The sequence below is a fragment of the Mustela nivalis genome (assembly GCF_964662115.1).
Source record: "Mustela nivalis genome assembly, chromosome: 10".
Lineage (NCBI taxonomy): Eukaryota > Metazoa > Chordata > Mammalia > Carnivora > Mustelidae > Mustela > Mustela nivalis.
In genome coordinates, this window is record NC_139029.1 from 35,234,505 (window position 1) to 35,253,948 (window position 19,444).

Genomic DNA, 19,444 nt, shown 5'->3' on the forward strand with positions numbered 1-19,444 from the left:
AAAAAGAGTCAAATATTATCACAAGTTTTATAAAAAAAAAAAAAATCAGTTGTCTGGCCCATGCCACCCCACCACCAAATTCACGTCTTTTAACTGTTACCTATGGTGTTTTACACTACATCATTCCTCTACCTTCAAATTTATTCTATTTATTCTGCACCTGATTCCTTTTAGCACTTCTACAAGTCCAAGCTCCTTCATCTCACTTGGGTTGGCTTTTCCTATACTAACCAGTTTCCCTACTTCCACTCTAAACTCCTTCCGTTCATTTGCCACAGAACAGCTATTTAAAAAATGAAAAATCAGATTACATCACTCTTTTTTCTAAAATTCTCCCTAGATTTAATGAGCATAGAATAAATTCAAAGCTCCTTTCTACATCCTACAAAGCTCCCACATAATTTGGCTTCTGCCTATATCCCTGACCCCATCTCCTATAAGCATGCTCTCTTGAGCACTTTCTCTCTCTCCAACCCGCACTCCCCCAACCCCCGCCTCCCTCTCTGTCACTGTTTCTAGCCACAATGGCTTTCCTAATTGTTTCCTGAACTGTCACACTTCTGCACAACTTAGGGTCTATACATGCCATTTCTTCTACCAGGAACACTCTTCAGATTTTCTCAGAACTGCCTCCTTCTCATCATTCTAGTCACTGCTCAAATGTTACCAGCTCAGGGAAGTCTTCCTTTACCATCCTCTACTTAATATATCCTTCACTCCCATGCTACCAACTGGTTAGACTCCATTTGATCACCCTGGTTTATTTTCTTCAGAGCAGCTGTCATTACATAAAATTAAATTATTTGTTATTTATATGGTTATTATTTGTCATGGGAACAAGTCATGGAAATTTCATGAAGTTAGCAGCTTTTTCTAACCTACTACTCAATCTCTAGGGCCTAATTCTGTGGCAGCTTTTATTAGAAGCTCAAAGATATTTGAATTTCTTTCCTTATTTCTTGAAGATCTAAATTACTTTGAAATCCTTGTTTAATAAAAAAAAACCTTGGGGCACCTGGGTGGCTCAGTGGGTTAAAGCCTCTGCCTTCGGCTCAGGTCATGATCCCGGGGTCCTGGGATCAAGCCCCGCATCAGGCTCTCTGCTCAGCAGGGAGCCTGCTTCCTCCTCTTTCTCTGCCTCTCTGCCTACTTGTGATCTCTGTCTGTCAAATAAATAAATAAAATCTTAAAAAAAAAAAAAACCTTAAAAAATAAAAAAATATAAATAAATAAATAATCTTCAGGAAAAATTTCAAACACAGGCAAAAACAGTGTAACAAACCATTATACACAGTTTTAAAAATTACCTAATTTTTAAATTGGGTACCTGGGTAGCTCAGTCAGTTGAGCAGCCGATTCTTGACTTTGGCTCAGGTCATGATCTCAGCGTCCTGGAATCAAGCCCCATGTAGGACTCTGCACTTAGCATGGAATCACCTTGGGGTTCTCTTTCTCTCTCTTTCTCTCTCTCTCTCTGCCCCAAGCCTCCCCCGACCCCACCCTCCTCACACGCATTCTTGCTCTAAAATAAATGAGGAAATCTTTAAAATAAAAATTACCTACTTATAATCAGTCTTACTCCAATTACACCTCTAGTCATTTCATCTCCCACCAGCTATTTTTTTTCTCACCGGGTTACTTTGAAGTAAATCTCAGAAATAAATTCTTATATATGTATAATTGCAATTTGGAGAATCTTTAAAAATTTACAAAATTCAGGGCCCCATCTCCATCTAGGGCCTAGTTTCAGAATCTCTACAGTCAGGTAAGCATATGTATATCCAAAATTTTCTTCAGATGCTCTGATTCAGCTAGACTGTAACAAACCAATGACTGACATTTGGGAACAGTTCTAGGAGAACCACAATTGTCAGTTATGTAAAAACTATATCAGGAAAGACACTACTGAAAATACCATTTACAAAACAAACAGTTTCTGAGTTAAAACACCAAAAGAATATTAGAACCTAAAAAGAAAAAAAGGAGGATGAATGCGGAATCAAAGACACCTTACTTGGATACAGAAAGTGGTTGATTAAATTCTTCCACAGCAATGTTGCTTTCTTCAAAGCTGGGAATATCAACTGCTTTCAATGAAGACACGCTACCTGGTGGACTTGTAACTTCATTATTAATATCAACAGAAAAATTCATGTCCTCACTGGAAATCTTGGTATCATCTTGCCTCAGCTGAGATTCAGGCTCTCGATCATCGCCTGCTGCATTCCAAAACAAGCTGGCACCTGGAAGTTAAATGATTAAGCACATACTGAAACAAATATCCTACTATAAAAATAATCCTCCGACAAACCTCTAAGTAAGACTAACTATATTAACACAATTACCTAGAAATGTTTGCAGATTATCTCTTCTCAGAAATGCCATAAAGAGGTAAGGTGAAAAGCCAGAGGACTGGTGTACAAGGTGGAGCCTCAGTGGCTCAGCTGGCTAACTGTCTGACTCTTGGTTTCAGCTCAGATCATGAGATCAGGGTCAGGAGCTCAAGGATATCGCGCTCTATACTGGGCGCGGAGCCTACTTGAAAAAGAATAAACAACAAAAAAAAAACAAAAAACAACTTGGGACAAATGGAATAGGGGACATTCTGGGCTCTGTCTCTTCAAGAGGTGTGGCTCTCAAATGATGTGTTTCTTATATAAAGGTTCTGAATACGATTTAGGTTTATGTGTGTACAGAAAATTGCTCTTCTGAAAAACAAGGGAAAACATAAAAAATAATGAGTCCCTAGGCTCTCTGATTTCTATCTTTAAATACAATATTTATGAGAATATTCAGGGATATATCGGACATATGTAATATCAGCAATTATTTAAAAATCAAATGTTGGGTGCTCTGGTTGGCACAGTCAATTAAGCATCCAACTCTTGGTTTTGGCTCAGGTCATGAGATGGAGTCCCATGACTGACAGTACTCAGTGAAAAGCCTGCTTGAGACTCTCTCTCCCTCTCCCTCCACCACACCCCCAAAACTCACATGCACATGTGCTCTCTCTCTCAAATAAATTTTTAAAATCTTAAAAAAAAAAAAAGAAAGAAAGAAAAAGAAAGGACAATTATGACAAAGTTATGTAAGTGCTGCTACTCTTCTGGAATATTTACCAATACATACCCTCAGGAAATTAAGTAACATTGTAGAATAAACGTGTTTTAAAAGCCATTTAGTTCTAACAGTTATTAATAATGCTTTTTTCTGCATATAAGTAATAACTACCCCAGGTCATCCAAGTTGAATAACTGAATATGAATCTATGAGGTTTCAAAATAATTTCAGAATATCAGCTTAAACATGTAAATGACTTTATTCAATTATTTTTTATTCAGCACACATTATGATTAAGGCATCATGTTAGCTAATGACATACAATTGTGGAATAAGGCAATGTTCAACATCCTAAAAGCTTGTAGTCTAGGAACAGATACAGATGAGAAGCAACTATAATATAATAAAAGCACAGTTTATAGGAGGAAACTGCACTTTTTTGGTATGTTTGGTTAGCTCATAATACCCACAGCTCCTTGTCTGCCACCCCTCTACAACATACACAAACTTCCCCTGGAGACTGTCACCCCCGCAATTAACAAAGGTGAGACTCCAGCAGATATGTCCCTTTACATGCTTCTCAACCCCATCACCACTGAACCAGGGATTAAACCCTAATCCAAACAAGACCCTTCAGGTTCTCTGCAATTTGAAACAAGACGGAAGGAGAGTAACTTGGTTTGTTTACATGGCTAAAACTGTGTGACACATACACTTTGGAGCTTTGGGTGAGCTACAAAAACTGAGTAGAAAAACTGAGTAAAACAGCCATATAGTTGGATAGCCCTAATGGTATTCTAGTCTTTAGTTCTAGTTTTTTCCTGAAGTCAGCCCCACTCTTGGCCTTGGTTCTCATGAAACAACTTCATATCCTTCCAGTAAATTCCCCTTCCTTACTTAAATTATTTCAAAGTGGTTTACATTACTTGCAGCCAAAGAATCTTGACTAATACTCAGTAATATCTGACTTATAAATGTACAAGGGGTTCTTCCTTCTCTCCTTCCTTGTTCCCCTCTTCATGGGCAGTTAACAAATGGGTTCAGAGATAGAACATAGAAATCTGCCTTCTTTCCTTTTCTCCCTCTCAAATATTTATTCTCTAGGTTCAAATCTTCATCTGTTACTTCTACAAGTCTTAGGTCATCATCCCATCTCCACTCCTCAAATGTTTGGGTTTCACCATCTTCATTTCCCAAAGAAGCTCAAATGCAATAGATATTTAGACGGAACTCATCCTCTCTCTTTTGCTTTTTCTCTAACTTTCCTTCCCTAGGTCCTCTAAGCTGAAAATCCTGGATAACTTTTATTTTTATTTTTAATAAACTTTTAATGTTAGAATAATTCTAGATTTATAGAGAAGATAAGAAAGAGTTCCTATATACTCCTAACCAGTTTCATCTGACATTAATATCTTACATTACCATGGCACATTTTTCAAAATCAAGAAACTAATATTGGTGCATTACAATTAACTAAATCTCCAGACTTTATTTGGATTTCACTGATTTTTTTCACTAATGTCCTTTTTTCTGTTCCAGGATCTAAACAAGTAACTTCAGAATCCTACCTATTCCAACTGCCACATCCAACTAGTTAACCAAATCTTACCAACACCCTACACAACTCTTTTTCTTCATTCTTACCACCATCACCCTATGTACTAGGCATCTTGCTAGATCTTGGGGACATTCCTGAAGATCTCATGGTCTGGTGGTGATCAAACATGTGAACAAATATAGGCCATTACATTATTAATTGATTTTTTAAAGGCCTTTAATGTTGCTTACCGAATAAAGCAGACATTCCTTTTTGAAAGATGTAATAAAGGCTCTCCTTTGTTACTAGACAATTCAGAGCTCTGTGTTTTCTCCCTGTGCCCCTACTGTTTTCCCTACCCATCCTATCCTGCCATCTCTCCATTCTACCTCCTAAAACCCTACACATCCTTCAAGGCCCAGAATCAATACCACTGCAATAGATAAAACAAACCTTCCCTGATCCCTCAAACCACAGATGACTATTCTTATAAGAACTGTGTCCAGGGACACTTGGGTGGCTCAGTCATTAAGCATCTGCCTCTGGCTCGGGTTACAATACCAGGGTTTTGGGATTGAGCCCTGAGTCGGGCTCCCTGCTCAGCAGGAACCTGCTTCTCCCTCTCCCACTACCCCTGCTTGTGTTCCCTCTCTCACTGTGTCTGTCAAATAAATAAATAAACTCTTTAAAAAAAAAGAACTGGGTCCAGTCTAGAAAAGAAGCAAAAACAAAGTATCATGTCATGTGGTCTCCCATTTGTTTTCTGATATAGTTCTTTATCATAAAGAGTAAAATTACACAAAGACTTAAATAAGTGATACTCTCTCCACCTTGGTTTTGGTTCTGTTTGTACCATGCACCAATTTCAAAGCAAAAAATTTAAAAGTGATATGAAAAGAATTTTTTTTAATTCCTTACAAATTAAAAGAGAAGGAAATTACCTGTGCTCACAGCAATGCTTACACTTTTTCTCATGTGCAAGCCAGGGGAAGACTGTGCTTCCATGGAAACCAGCTCCATCTGTCTTGCAGCTTGCACCATGTCTTCAGCAGAGGTTGTCTTAGGGGAACAGGGCTGTAGAGACTGTGCTTCCAACAAACGCTGAATCTGTATCAGTTAAAAACACATTTTAAACTGGCAGTGAAGTAATCAACCAAATTGGCGGTAGAGTTTAAAAATGAATTACAAAGTGCCCCAATCATACTTTTAACTCTATTCTCTCACAATTCAGTTAGATCATACCATAAAACTTATTCAATGCAGAAATCACTATCTTTCATTATTAAGAAGCACTTAAGTAGGCTAAGTGCAAATTTTATTTTATTTTTTTTAAAGTAAACTCTAGGGGCACCTGGGTGACTCAGTCGTTAAGCATCTGCCTTCGCTCAGGTCATGATCCCAGGGTCCTGGAATCGAGCCCCGTACAGGGATCCCTTCTCAGCTGGAAGCCTGCTTCTCCCTTTCCCACTCCCCATGCTTGTGTTCCCTCTCTTGTTGTGTCTCTCTCTGTCAAGTAAATAATCTTTAAGGGAAAAAAAAGTAAAGTCTATGCCTTATGTGGGGCTTTTAGAACCCTGAGATCAAGAGTTGCGTGTTCTACTGACTGAGCCAGCCAGGTGTCCCATAGCTAAGTGTAAGTTTAAAAGTAAAAACATAAAGGCATTTAAACTGGCATTTATAAATTGACACTTGTGTAAAAAAGCCTGAATGTTAACACTTCAAATCAGTATTTCATTCCTCTTCCACTTACAAATCAAAATCAAGGTAAGAGCTATAATCTAACTCCTTACCAGATAGTGAACATTTCTGCACAAGGTTCTTCTTATAAAAGGTAATCAGAATAGTCCATGTTTGGCCATGCTAAAACTGGAATTATTAATAACAGTAGCAAACAATTACTGAGTGCGTCCTGTTTTATAAGACACTATGGTGAGAGCTTCTATGTATGATTATTATAATCCAACCCATTAGGAATGTACTACTATTTTTTAATAGTTTTTTTTTTTTTTTTAGATTTTATTTATGTATTTGACAGACAGAGATCACAAGTAAGCAGAGAGGCAGGCAGAGAGAGAGGGAAGCAGATTCCCCGCCGAGCAGAGAGCCCGATGCGGGACTTGATCCCAGGACCCTGAGATCATGACCCAAGCCGAAGGCAGAGGCTTAACCCACTGAGCCACTCAGGCACCCCAGAAGTGTACTACTATTAAACACACTTTACAGATAAGAAAAGTTGAGAAATCAACATTATTTGCTACTAACCAGTAGCAAAGCTGAGGTTCAAACACCAAGTTTCCCGTGCTTTTAAAACAGAAATATAACTCACAAACCATTAAATTCATCCCTTTATAGTATACAAGTCAGTGGTTTTTAGCAAATTCACCACAAAGTTTGCAACGACCACAGCCATCTAATTCTAGAACATTTTCATTAATCCCCTGAAAAAACCTATACCCACTAGTGGTCACTTTCCATTGCCCACACCCAGCCTCTGGCAACCACTAATCTGCTTTCTGTCTCTACAGATTTGCCTATTCTGGACACTTTACATAAATGAAACCACACAGTATGTGGCCTTGTATCTTGCTTCTTTCACTCAGCATAACATTTTCAAAGTTCATCCTTGTTGTACCTATCAGCACTTTATGGTTGAATAATAACCCATTGTACAGATATGTCACATTGTATCTACCCATTCATGAGCTGATGGACATTGGACTGTTTTCACTTTTGGCTATCATAGATAATGTTGCTATGAACATTTATGTACAAGTTTTTATGTGAGCATATTTTTTCATTTCTCTTGGGTATATACTTAGGAATAGAAGAGCCTCCCTTTTTAAACTGTGATTTTCTATTTCCCTATAAATTATACAATTGTGGGGATGCTTGGGTGGCTCAGGTGGGTGGCTTAGCCTTTGGCTAAGATCATATCTTAGTGTCCTGGGATCAAGTCTCTCATCCGGCTCAATGCACAGCAGGGAGTCTGCTTCTCCTTCTGCCTGCCACTCCCCCTACTTGTAAGCGCACACACACTCTCTCTCTCTGACAAATAAAATCTTAAAAAAAAATTATACCATTGTGTTCAATTTGTCTCATTAATTTGAGCAAATTACCTTTACTAATACAGGAAAATATAAATTATCAATAAATTATTAAGATCAGTAGAAATAAAACTTGCACTAATAATACAAAATGGCATATGTATTTATAGTGGTTTACAGTGTGGACTCTGGTATCATGAGGATATAAGTTTAAATCCCACTCTACTACCTTTTAGGATGAGCTATTTAACCACAATGAGCCTCAGTATCACTTAAAATTAAAGTAGTTGTAAGGATTAAGAGACAAAATTGAGGTGCCTGGGTGGATCAGTGGGTTGGGCCTCTGCCTTTGGCTAGGGTCATGATCTCAGGGTCCGGGGATCAAGACCCACATCGGGCTCTCTGCTCAGCAGGGAGCCTGCTTCACCACGCCGCACCCCCCACCCTGCCCCCACTTGCCTCTCTGCCTGCTTGTGATCTCTGTCAAATAAATAAATAAAATCTCTTAAAAAAAAAAAAAAAAGAGAGAGAGACAAAAGAATTGTAACTTTTTGTATGTTTACTATAGCCAGGACCTACACTAACCACTTTATATATACATATACATATAGACACACACACATACACATAAACTCATTAAACCATCCAATCTACATATAATACCAATCACTGCTCCTAATTTACAGATGAGAAGAGTGAGGTTTAGCGATCACACAGGAAGCACTCAATAAAGCTATAGTGATTAATCGAATGGTACTGGTGTTAGAACAGACAAGCAAATCAATGGAGAATATAGTATAGAAGTAGATACAAACACATGATACTTCCATTATACCATAAAAAAAGTATTTCCAAATCATTAAAAAGATATATTTCAATAAATGTATGAGGCCAGTTATCTGAGGATTAAAATGGAAAAACCTCTTATCTCATTTATAACAAAATAACCCTGAAGGGGGAGGGAAGATGAAGAATAGATTTTTTTTTAAAGATTTTATTTATTTATTTGAAAGAGAGAGAGAGAGAGATCACAAGTAGGCAGGCAGGGGTAGGGGGATGGGGAGCAGGCTCCCTGCTGAGCAGAGAGTCAAATGTGGGGCTTGATCCCAGGACCCTAAGATCATGACCTGAACTAAAGGCAGAGGCTTAACCCACTGAGCCACGTAGGTGCCCTAAGAATAGATTTTTTTTATCATCTTGAAGAAGGCTTTTCTAAACATAATTAACATGCAGAAAGAAAATCACCAATAAACCTAATTATATTTAAATTGGAATATTCTGCACAAAACAAATGGTTAAAACAAAAAACATTTAAGACAAACTATAAGAACGCTTACCACATATATATGATAAAAACCATCTCCTAATTTACAATGAGCTCTTACAAATTAATTAGAAAAGGACCTAAAATGGATAAATGATGGACTTTACACGAAGAAAATATAAACGGCCAATAAATAATAAAATGATCAATCTGGATTATGATAATACAATGCAAATTAAAACAGTGTCTTTTTGTAAGACTGATACTAATTTTACTAGTTTTATATGCACAATACTGGAGATGTGGAAAAACAACTTTGGAGTATTAAACTGGCACAATGTTTTTGGGTGGCCATTCTCATTCAAGTTACAAAGTATGTATTAAGTAACTATTATAAGTAAAGTACTACTCAAGGTGCTTTTTAAAAAAATACAGTGATGAATCTTGTAAGCTCCCTCCCTACAGCTCCCTAGAGACAAAACCCAAAAACTCATAATTAAGGCCTGACCCTTAAGAAGGAGTGAGCCATTAGAAGGTATAGGCAGAGGGGCAAGCTCAAGAATCTAAAGTAGAAACAAACAAGTTCATGTTTTTGAAGAACAAAAAGCACATCCTGCAACTCAAGTGTAGTGAATACAGAAGATGGTAGCAAGAGATGAGCTAGAAGAGGAGGCACACAGAGCCAAATGACAAGGTTTCAAGGGTCAGAGTAAGGAATCTGGATTTTCTAACTGCAAATGAAAACCACTGAGAGCAAAGCCCTATGATCTGACTTGAGCTTTAAGAAGATGGGTGTCGGGCGCCTGGGTGGCTCAGAGGGTTAAAGCCTCTGCCTTCGGCTTGGGTCATGATTCCAACGGTTCTGGGATGGACCCCACATCGGGCTCTCTGCTCAGCAGGGAGCCTGCTTCCTCCTCTCTCTCTCTGCCAGCCTCTCTGCCTACTTGTGATCTCAATCTATGAAATAAATAAATAAAACCTTTAAACTCAAAAAAAAAAAAAAAAGATGGCTGTCATGTTTCTATTGTTTCCAAGGAAAATTGGGGACAGTACTGGAAGTAGCATGGTTGGATAAGAAAAGAAGATGGTTTCAATTAGGGAGGTGGCAGGAAAGATGGTTAAGAAACAGTTAAGTTCAAGATACACCTAGAAAGTAAAACCTGGGTTTCTGATACCCAGGATTTTTGCCTGAGCAACAGGATGAGAAGTGATGTCATTAACTGAACTAATAATGATAACAGTAATAGTTAACAGGTACTGAGCACTAACTATATGCCAGGCACTATTCTAAGCCAATTCTCTCTAGTAACTCATTCAGTCCTTAGAACTCCATACACTTAGGTACATTCTTATTTTGTGAATGAGAAAACCGAAGTTTGAGAGGTGAAGTAATTTGCCCAAGATTGCATTACTTTATTTTACACTGAAACTGGACCAGAACCCAAGGAGGCTGGTGCCATCCCTTCACTACTATACCAAAATGAGACTTGAAACAAGTCTCCATTAGAACTGGAACAAGTCTGGCTATCTTTGAACACTTAAAATGTGTGTTCCCTTCAACTTCATACTTTTACTTCTAGGGATCTATGCTACAGAGATATGTGCACACATGCAGGGCAATGCCAAGCACAGGGATACTGACTGCTGCACTGTTTGCAATAGCAGAAACTTCAAACTGTGGAACAGGAGACTAATTAGAAAATTTGTTGTACATTACTTTAACAAAATCCTATACAGAATAAGATAGTTCTATATATTCTTATACAGAAAATGTGTTAAGATAGTTTTTACATGTAAATAAAATGGTACCTAAAACAAAGTCTAAAAAAATTCACACGAGTTGGGGCGCCTGGGTAGCTCAGTTGATTAGGCGCCTGCCTTCTGCTCGGGTCATGATCCCAAGGTCCTGGAGTCAAGCCCTGCATCTGCCTCTCAGCTCAGCGGAAAGCCTGCCTCTCCCTCTCTGCTGCTCCCCTTCTTGTGTTCTCTCTCTCTCTGCCAAATAAATAAATAAATAAAATCTTCCCAAAAAAATTCACATGAGCAAAATAAAAGTGTGTGTATTTATCATAAAAGCATTTTCTACATCATTTTTTGGTATTCTCCAAATATGATTCAGATAATGTGCTCACTAGTCTATTTTAATCCCAAGTAACTAAGATTTCTGTTTAAAAGATCTTTTTAGCCTGCCTTTTTTAAAAAACAAAACAAGAAATATATAAGAACTATTTCTTTTCTTTTTTTTAGAACTATTTCTTTTCAATGTGAAATATTTAGCTACATTAAAACGAGTGTCTAATATTTGTAAGGATTTGTAAAAATCAAACTTGTATTTTACAACTTCAAAGAATTTACTAGGTCTAAAAAACAGCGAAACTATATTCTTCTCAGGTGTCCTATCTATAGCATTTTAAAGCAGAAGGGGTTTTTTAAAGTTTTGGGTTGTTTTTTTTTTTTTTTAAGATTTTTTATTTATTTGGGAGAGGGACAGAGACAGAGAACATGAGTGTGCAAGCAAGGGCAGAGGGAAAGGGAGAAGCAGATCCTCTGCTAAATAGGGAGCAGCCATAGGGCTTGAACTCAGGACCCTGGGATCATACCCAAGCTAAAGGCAAACACAGCTTAACTGACTGAGCTACCCAGGTGCTCCTAAGCAGAAGTTTTAAATTGTCTTTTTGTGTTTTTGCAAAATGCAAACACTATGACTCCAGTTTTATAAAACAAAGTGTTTTTTTTTTAATTGTACATGTATATAATGTCCATTTCACATATATTTGCATAGTTATAGGATCATGGGCAAAATATTGAAGAATGCATTTCAGGTTGTTTTCATTCATGCCATAGGTAGGGGATTTGTGGTAGGTATGTGGAAGAAGGGTACCAATAAGAAAAGGAAAAAAAAAAGGTACAAGACTGAATGGTGTAAGGATATAACTAAAATACTAAAAACTGCCATAAAGGCCTAAAGAAAGGAAGCATTTCATAATAAAATGAGTGAAACATATCTAGTACAGATACACAGAAGAGGTTCTAGAAATATTCTCTAAAGGCACACTGGCTAAAAGTACTAAATATACTACATGGTTTTGACAAATAAGAGCTGCATCAGAATCTATTCTGCATGTTTTATATCTAGTTATATACCAAGGTTTACTAAACTATACAGTCTTTTCTGTTAGAGGCAACAAATGGAAGAAAAATGTAGTTATGTTGTAGATTAGGATATGCACAAGGCAGAGAAGGAAGGTTTACTTTCTAGTCCCAGTTCTACTCCTAACTGGCAATGTGTCATTGGGTAAATTATTTTCTCTCTCTAATCCTCTTTTTACTTATCAGTAAAACAAAAGAAACCAGAATTCATTTTCCAAGGTTTTTTCTAGTTTTGATATTCTACAATTTTATTCCATAAAATGTAGTTATTGAAGAACTGCCAGTTATTTGTAAGCAACCATATTAATACCATCAATTTAAAAGAACTAAGAAAGCTCACAAACCTGTGCCTGAAGCAGTCTTAGCTGTCTGTCTTGTTCTGTGAGGAACCTATATGCATCTGGAGACAGTCCCATCATTCCATTATCTGAGCCAGTCCTGGGTGTGTGCATGCATACTGCACAAGGCGGTGGGTTACAGGAGTCCACATATGAAGGCTGTCTTGCCACAGGCGATGGTTCTACATTGTTGTGGGGAGAGCAACCACCCATGTTTCCCTGAGGTCTCAAGGCTACAGGACTACTTGAAGAACAGAATGCATTAGGGTACAGAGCTGGACATCCACCTAGGTGAACTAATGAATGCTTGTGAATGGCTTCAGACTGGAGGTCTTGAACAGACCCTACTGTATTCACTCCTTGCCAAGAATTTATTGGACTATACTGCACGTGGGCATGATGTTGACAACAACTGCAAACATTCATAGGACAGTAAGACGGTGGTAGAGTAGGTATGTGAAGTTCCATTGGTCTTCCTGAATTATGGGATGAAAAAACCAAATTGTGTGGGTGAGACCCTGAGGCAAGAGAAGACTGCTTGGAATTTAATGTGGAGGATCTTACAGGATATTCTTCTTTGTGTACATTTGAATCAGAAGGTGGTCTATTAAGAGAAGATGCTTTAATACTGTTCTTGATATGGGTGTTCCCATTCTTACAGGTAGATGGCTGTCTTACTTTGCTGTGTCTCAAAGGAACAGTGCTCTGGGTTAATTGATTTGGTGACCCTTTCAAGGAAAGCTCTCCAGCTTCAGCTTCCAGGCTGCTTTTGTCATCGTAAACCTGGGGTTGCAATGGCTCCAAGTGTTCAGAGTGGTTAATCAACAAAGAAGGATTTTCATTATTTACCATTTCCAATGGCTTAGGCAAAGGATTTGATTCTATGAAATTGCCATCCAAAACAAGGGAAAGTTCAGGAACTGATGGCTGGATCTTAGAAACCTATAAATGGGAAAGAAATGAAAGAGGAAAAGTATTTTTGGATGTTCCATTTTCTTTAGACTAATAGTTTCCAAACTATATCCAATTACTTATTTAAAAGTGTTTATTCTTTAGACAGTTGACACATATTTTCTGGGCATCTTCTATGTGCTAGCACTAGGAATACAACTGTAGTAAAATAAACAAGGTCTTTGCCTTCACAAACATTACTTAACAATGGAACTCCCTTTATTGGAATACTGATTTATGTTGCTTAAATCACAATATAGGAAACTGTTTTATAATACTTTTTTACCCTCTCTCTGCAAAAAACGTGTCATTGGCAAAATGTTTCAATAGATCTTATAGCAAATAATGTTTCTGCCTCTTCAGTAACAAAAGATCTTCTGATAAGTATTTCAGAATATTTTTCTATTAAGTGAAATTATTCACTGCCAATACCAACTAAAAGTTGGAAGAGAGCAGGAAAAAATAAACTAAATATTTGCTGTTGTGAATTTGGTTATAATTTGATATTAATTTTTAAAAATCTTTCCTATTCCTTTTTTTTCTAGTAAGTAATTGGTCCAATTAAGGCACAACAACTCCACAATATCCCACTGGTTACCTGTATAATCAAAAAATTATATAACAGATTAGAGATTTAGCAATCTCCAAAAGCAAGTACCGTGTTTTCTCAGATTTGGTAATAACAACGTCAAGTTCTAGAGAAGGTTAAGAATGTTGAGTCTATATGGGTTAAAGGCACCAAGTTCTGAAACCAAACCTTCTGAATTACTAGGTTTACTGAATTTCAAACCTCCTGAATTCTACTCTTCTCTTACTAGTACAAACTGGGCAGGCAACTTAACTAATCTGTGCCTCAGTTTTCTCTGGAAGCGATATAATATAATATGTACACATATATACATATGTATCATCATATATATAACATATAATAGTTACATGAAAAACATCTGTATCTGTATATACAGATATAGCCATTAGATATATACCTAGATATATCTTTGAATAAAACTTGAATAAGTTTCAGTAATACTACTGAATGCTTTAACATGAAGAGATTTTAGGTTTCTAAACACATAGGTGGGTTCTTTATAAGATCAGTGATACCTTCTGACTCACAGGGTGAGGACTAGGAATTGGTCTTGGAGAAAAATCTTCATCTTCAACACCAGAATCACGATCATTTATTGGCATTTTTCCTGGAGATAACTTTTGGGAGGACCTAAAGGATACAGGAGAGTAAGGAAAAGTCTTCAGTAATCTGTTTATTTGTTCTTTCTTTTTGAAACTGAAAAAAACCCTTTAATAAGTCCCAGTAGTATCTGGATCATTTAATTTGGTATCTGAAAATCACAGATTATTTTGTTTTTCAGGCCAGTGTTAGCTGCCTAGAAAAGCTGGTCCAGTCAGATTCATGCTTAATAAAATACCTCCCTTTGCCTGATCATGGGAAGTTTAACCTAGTTATTCTTAAAGTCACAAAATATCAACAGTTACTGAGCATCTTCTGATTAACCACTTTGAGGAACACAGTCATAAATAAGGCACAGTGCTTGCCATAAAAAAATTATAAACTGGTGATAAAGCTGTACACTCACTGCATTCAACACTCATTAAACACTGTTAAAAAGAGAACTCGATAAGGAACTACTCCATTTTCCTTAACACTTATATCTGTGATGGGAAACTGAGACATTAACTGAGGTGCTTCTTCCTACTGAATCAATTGTCATCATTGTGTCACAGCAGCCTGCTCTAATAGAACAGAGACCAATTTTGAGTTCTGGTACAGAGTTTCAAAAGCTGAGAGTTTAAGATTAAAATTTGGAAGATGATATGCACTGGGTTTTTTTGCATCCTAGATAAAGTCTCAGGAGGATGAGTTCAGGGAAGAGAAAAGAAGAGCCAGAAGGAAGCTAAAAGAGTGTAGACATTAACAGAATCCCTAAGAAAGGGTCCCACATCCTGTCACCCTGGCAGCGAGCACAAAAGAAACCCCCAGGTGGATTTGGAAGGTCTGAGAGACCTTTGTCCTAGACCCTGATGGGTCTGAGAAGCAAACACAGAGGTCCTTCTGAGTCAAGGGGCTGCAAAGAAATAATCAGGATGTCTGCACGGTGTGTTTAAGCATCAGGGTCTGCACTCGGCCCCACAGAGTTCTCCCCCAGCACCCAAGAGTGACATGGAGAATATTATTATACCCCCTGTACTGTAGCATGGACGTGACAGACAGCCAGTGACATGACTAGAGTAAGGAGGTCATAGCAGAGGCCCACACAAATCTACTGCCAAAGACCAGATGCAAATGAAAACACCTGAGCAGATGGCAGCATGGCTGGATCATAATCATGCCCTCCCACATCATCACAACTGGCACAGCATTAAGTTTTCCAAATTGTATATAACCTCACAGAAAAGAAGATAAGCAGATCTTGAACTGACTGAAATTTGGTTTCTATAACAACTGGGCAGTCAAATTATAAATCAAGTTCAATTACTTTTAAAAAGAAAAAAAGTTACGTTTTTTTTAACCCGTTTGTGGCAGGAATTAATATATTTTTTAAAGATTTTATTTAGTTATTTGAGAGGGAGAGAACAAAAGCAGAGGGAGAAGCAGACTCTCCACTGAGCAGGGAGCCTGATGCAGGGCTCTATCCCAGGACCCTGGGATCATGACCTGAGCTGAAGGCAAACGCTGAACCAACTGAGCCACCCAGGAGCCCCAGGAATTAAAATTTGCTATATGCTTACTTATGATAACACAAACATATATAAAAACACACATAAAATTTCTGACATCGAGCAGTAAGATGCATTTATGAGCTTTTATAGCAGCCAAGGCAAAAAGAAAAAAACCTTATGTTGTATAATTATAACATCAGTTCTTTAGGTGAGACAAACATTTTACTAAAAATCTAAAAGTGGGGGCGCCTGGGTGGCTTGGTGAGTTAAGTCTCTGCCTTTGGCCCAGAACATGATCTTAGGGTCCTGAGATTAAGCCCCACATCCGGGCTCTCTGCTCAGCAGGGAGCCTGCTTCCCCTTCTCTTTCTGCCTGTTGCTCTGCCTACTTGTGATCTCTCTCACTCTGTTAAATAAATAAAATCTTTAAAAAAATAAAATAAAATAAATAAAAATTAAAAAGTGACTGATGGTTACTAAAGCTTTGATCAGAATTGAATATTGGCAAAATTTTCAAAAATAATGTTAAAGAGATTATGTTCCTTAATCTAGTCTTTTCTTCCATAAATATTTAATAAAACGTTGAATAAATACTTAAAAAGACAGTGAAGGTGTTCCTGAAAAGCTGTAAGAACATAGTTTTCTGGTGATCTAATCTATATCAAGGATAACTTAAAATGTCCAAAGATGGAGACAGTATACTTTAGATAATTTTCTAAACCTCAGAAACTGTGACTATGTTTACTGCACTTGGTAAAAAGGAGTGTGCAGATGTGATTAAGTTAAGGAACCTGTGATGTAGAGATTATCCTCGATTACCCAGGTAGGCTCAATGTAATCATAAGGGTCTTTATAAAATGGAGGCAAAAAGGTCAGAGTCAGAGAAGGAGATGTGAGGATTAGCAGCAGAAGTCAGAAGCTAGCTTTGAAGAAAGAGTGAGGGGCGACCAGAAAAGGAATGCACATGGCCTCCAGAAGCTGGAAAAGAGAATAAAATGGATTCTAAAGTTTCTGGAAGGAATGCAGCCTTATCATCACTTTGACTTTAACCTCAAAGACCATTTTAGACTTCTGATGTCCAAAGCTAGAAGACAATAAATTTTATTGTTTTTAAGTCAACAAGTTTGTGGTAATTTGTCAGAGCAACAACCAGAAACTAATACAGATTCAATCATAACTCCCATTTTACAGATGGAATAATGATGTTTAGAACCAGAACTTGAATGCAGATATCTTATACCAAATTGAGCTCACAACTATTACGTTGTGCCCACTATAAACAGTTCATATAGTTGGCATTTATTTTAAAATTGTACCACAGTTAATTTCTCCCTACAGAATCAAGTGTTAAGGACAGATGAATGAATGCTATAAAAAAAGTCAGGCCATTTTCTCAATAATTGCAATAAACTACAATGAACCTTATACCTCCTATTCCTCATGCGAGACATTAAACAGACAGTATTAAAGCAGTCCTTAGACAAGTTAAGGCCATAGTCAAAAAGTTGAGAAAAGGACAAATTAACTGCTAGGGCTAGTTAAAATAACAATAGTTTTGGGGGCCCCATGGCTGGCTCAGTTAGTTGAGCAAACAACTTTTGATCTCAGAGGCCTGAGTTAGAGCCCTACATTGGGTGCAGAGTTTACTAAAAAATAAAAAACAATAGTTTCAGACCCACAGCATCAAGAATAAACCAGCACCCCAAAGTAACTTTAAAATGAGGTTATTAAACATTTGGCAAATTACTAACTTACATTAGTGGACCTCTCCAATAATACGGAGAACACTGAACACACTTCATCAGTGGACTGTAAATTCCATGAGGGAAGAAAACATGTCTACAACTGTTTTTAATACCACCATATCCCCAGCCTTTGGCATATCGTAGAACAAATGAGAAAGATGGAATACGGATCTGAAGGGTTAATTTAATGTGTCAACTTGGCTAGGCCATGGTAACCAGATATTTGGTCAATTATTATTCTAGATGTTTCTGTGGAGATATTTTTTGGGGGCTGGAGGAGAAGGAGGAGAATGGGGCAGAGTGAAAGAGAGAGAGAATCTTAAGCAGGCTCCATGCCCTGTGTGGAGCTTGATGCTGCTGCGCTCAATCTCACAAGCCTGAGACCAGGACCAGAGCCAAATCAAGAGTCAGATGCATAACTGACTAAGCCACCTAGATGCCTCTTTGTGAAGGTATTTTTAGATAAGATTAATATTAAAATCAGTAGACTCTGAGTAAATCAAATTATCCTCCACAATAAGGACAGGTCTCATCCAGTCAGCTGAAGCCCTTAATAGAACAAAGCATTACCACCCCCAAGGACTTCAGGGTGTGCCTGGGTGGCTCAGTGGTTAAGCATCTGCCCTCGGCTCTAGTCATGATCCCAGGGTCCTGGGATCAAGCCCTGAATCAGGCTCCCTGCTCAGCGGGAAGCCTGCTTCTCTCTCCCACTCCCCCAGCTTGTGTATCCTCTCAGTGTGTCTCTCTCTGTCAAATAAATAAATAAAATCTTTAATTAAAAAAAAAAAGAAGAAGAAGCACTTCTGCTAGCAGATCACCTTAGGACTCTAACTCTCTAACTACAACTCTTCTCAGCCTTCACTGAATTGCATGAGCCAATTCCATAAGATAAATCTTTCTCTCCATCTTGCTGTTTCTGTTTCTCTAGAGAACCCTACTATGAAGGAATATCTTTTTTACCAGAAGAGGTATATACAGACCCAAAAAGCCAGTCATTATTTAATTACTATTCCCCAAGTGCATCTTCCTTTTTAGGTAAAGAAGTTATATTTTACAGTAGTCTCTTTGATAAGCTCAGGTTTAAAACTACAAGAAAAAGAATAGAAGGCAAACTAAACAAAAACAAGATGCTTCTTCCTAAGCAAGATAATTTCTTGACACTTTTTCTTCCAATGTAATAAAGCAACTCAAATGACAACCATATTAAAGTTGTCACCTCATTAAAATTATCATCTAACGGCATGCCTGGGTGGCTCAGTTGGTTAAGCGGCTGCCTTTGGCTCAGGGCATTGATCCCAGGGTCCTGGGATGGAGTCCCACTGCCTGCAGCTCCCCTTGCTTGTGCTCTGTATCTCTCTCTCTCTGACGAAATTAAAAAAAAAAAAAAAAAATTATCATCCAACATCTGAGTATGCTGAGTATGAAGTAATACATTTAAAGCAAGGACATCTTATGGTATCTAAGATACGTAATTAGCTTCATCAGATTGGGGAGTTACTTTATTACTCATCAAAAACTAGTAAATATAATTTTAAAAGTATACATGATAACAAAAACATCTTTTACCTTTCAGTTGAAAGATGCTTGGAAACCTTGTTGAAAAACTCTGTTTCTGCATTTTGGCTTTCAGCAGTCAGCTCAAAATGGAGTGAGTTCTTGTCAGAAGGTTCAACATTC

General features: G+C 37.6%; 1 protein-coding gene across 5 annotated transcripts in view; it reads right to left on the reverse strand.

Moving 5' to 3' along the window:
• The window catches only part of STIL (STIL centriolar assembly protein), a 73,992-nt gene that overhangs the window by 29,209 nt on the left and 25,339 nt on the right, over positions 1–19,444 (reverse strand). For 3 of the 5 annotated variants that reach the window (XM_082687916.1, XM_082687917.1, XM_082687918.1), the window contains exons 10-14: positions 19,334–19,443; positions 14,449–14,563; positions 12,400–13,335; positions 5,539–5,704; positions 2,015–2,243 (exon numbers count right to left, since the gene is read on the reverse strand). In XM_082687916.1, coding sequence (XP_082544042.1) covers positions 2,015–2,243; positions 5,539–5,704; positions 12,400–13,335; positions 14,449–14,563; positions 19,334–19,443 — 1,556 coding nt within the window. The remainder of the gene's footprint in view (positions 1–2,014; positions 2,244–5,538; positions 5,705–12,399; positions 13,336–14,448; positions 14,564–19,333; position 19,444) is intronic. The other 2 variants (XM_082687919.1, XM_082687920.1) reach the window with 1 other exon arrangement.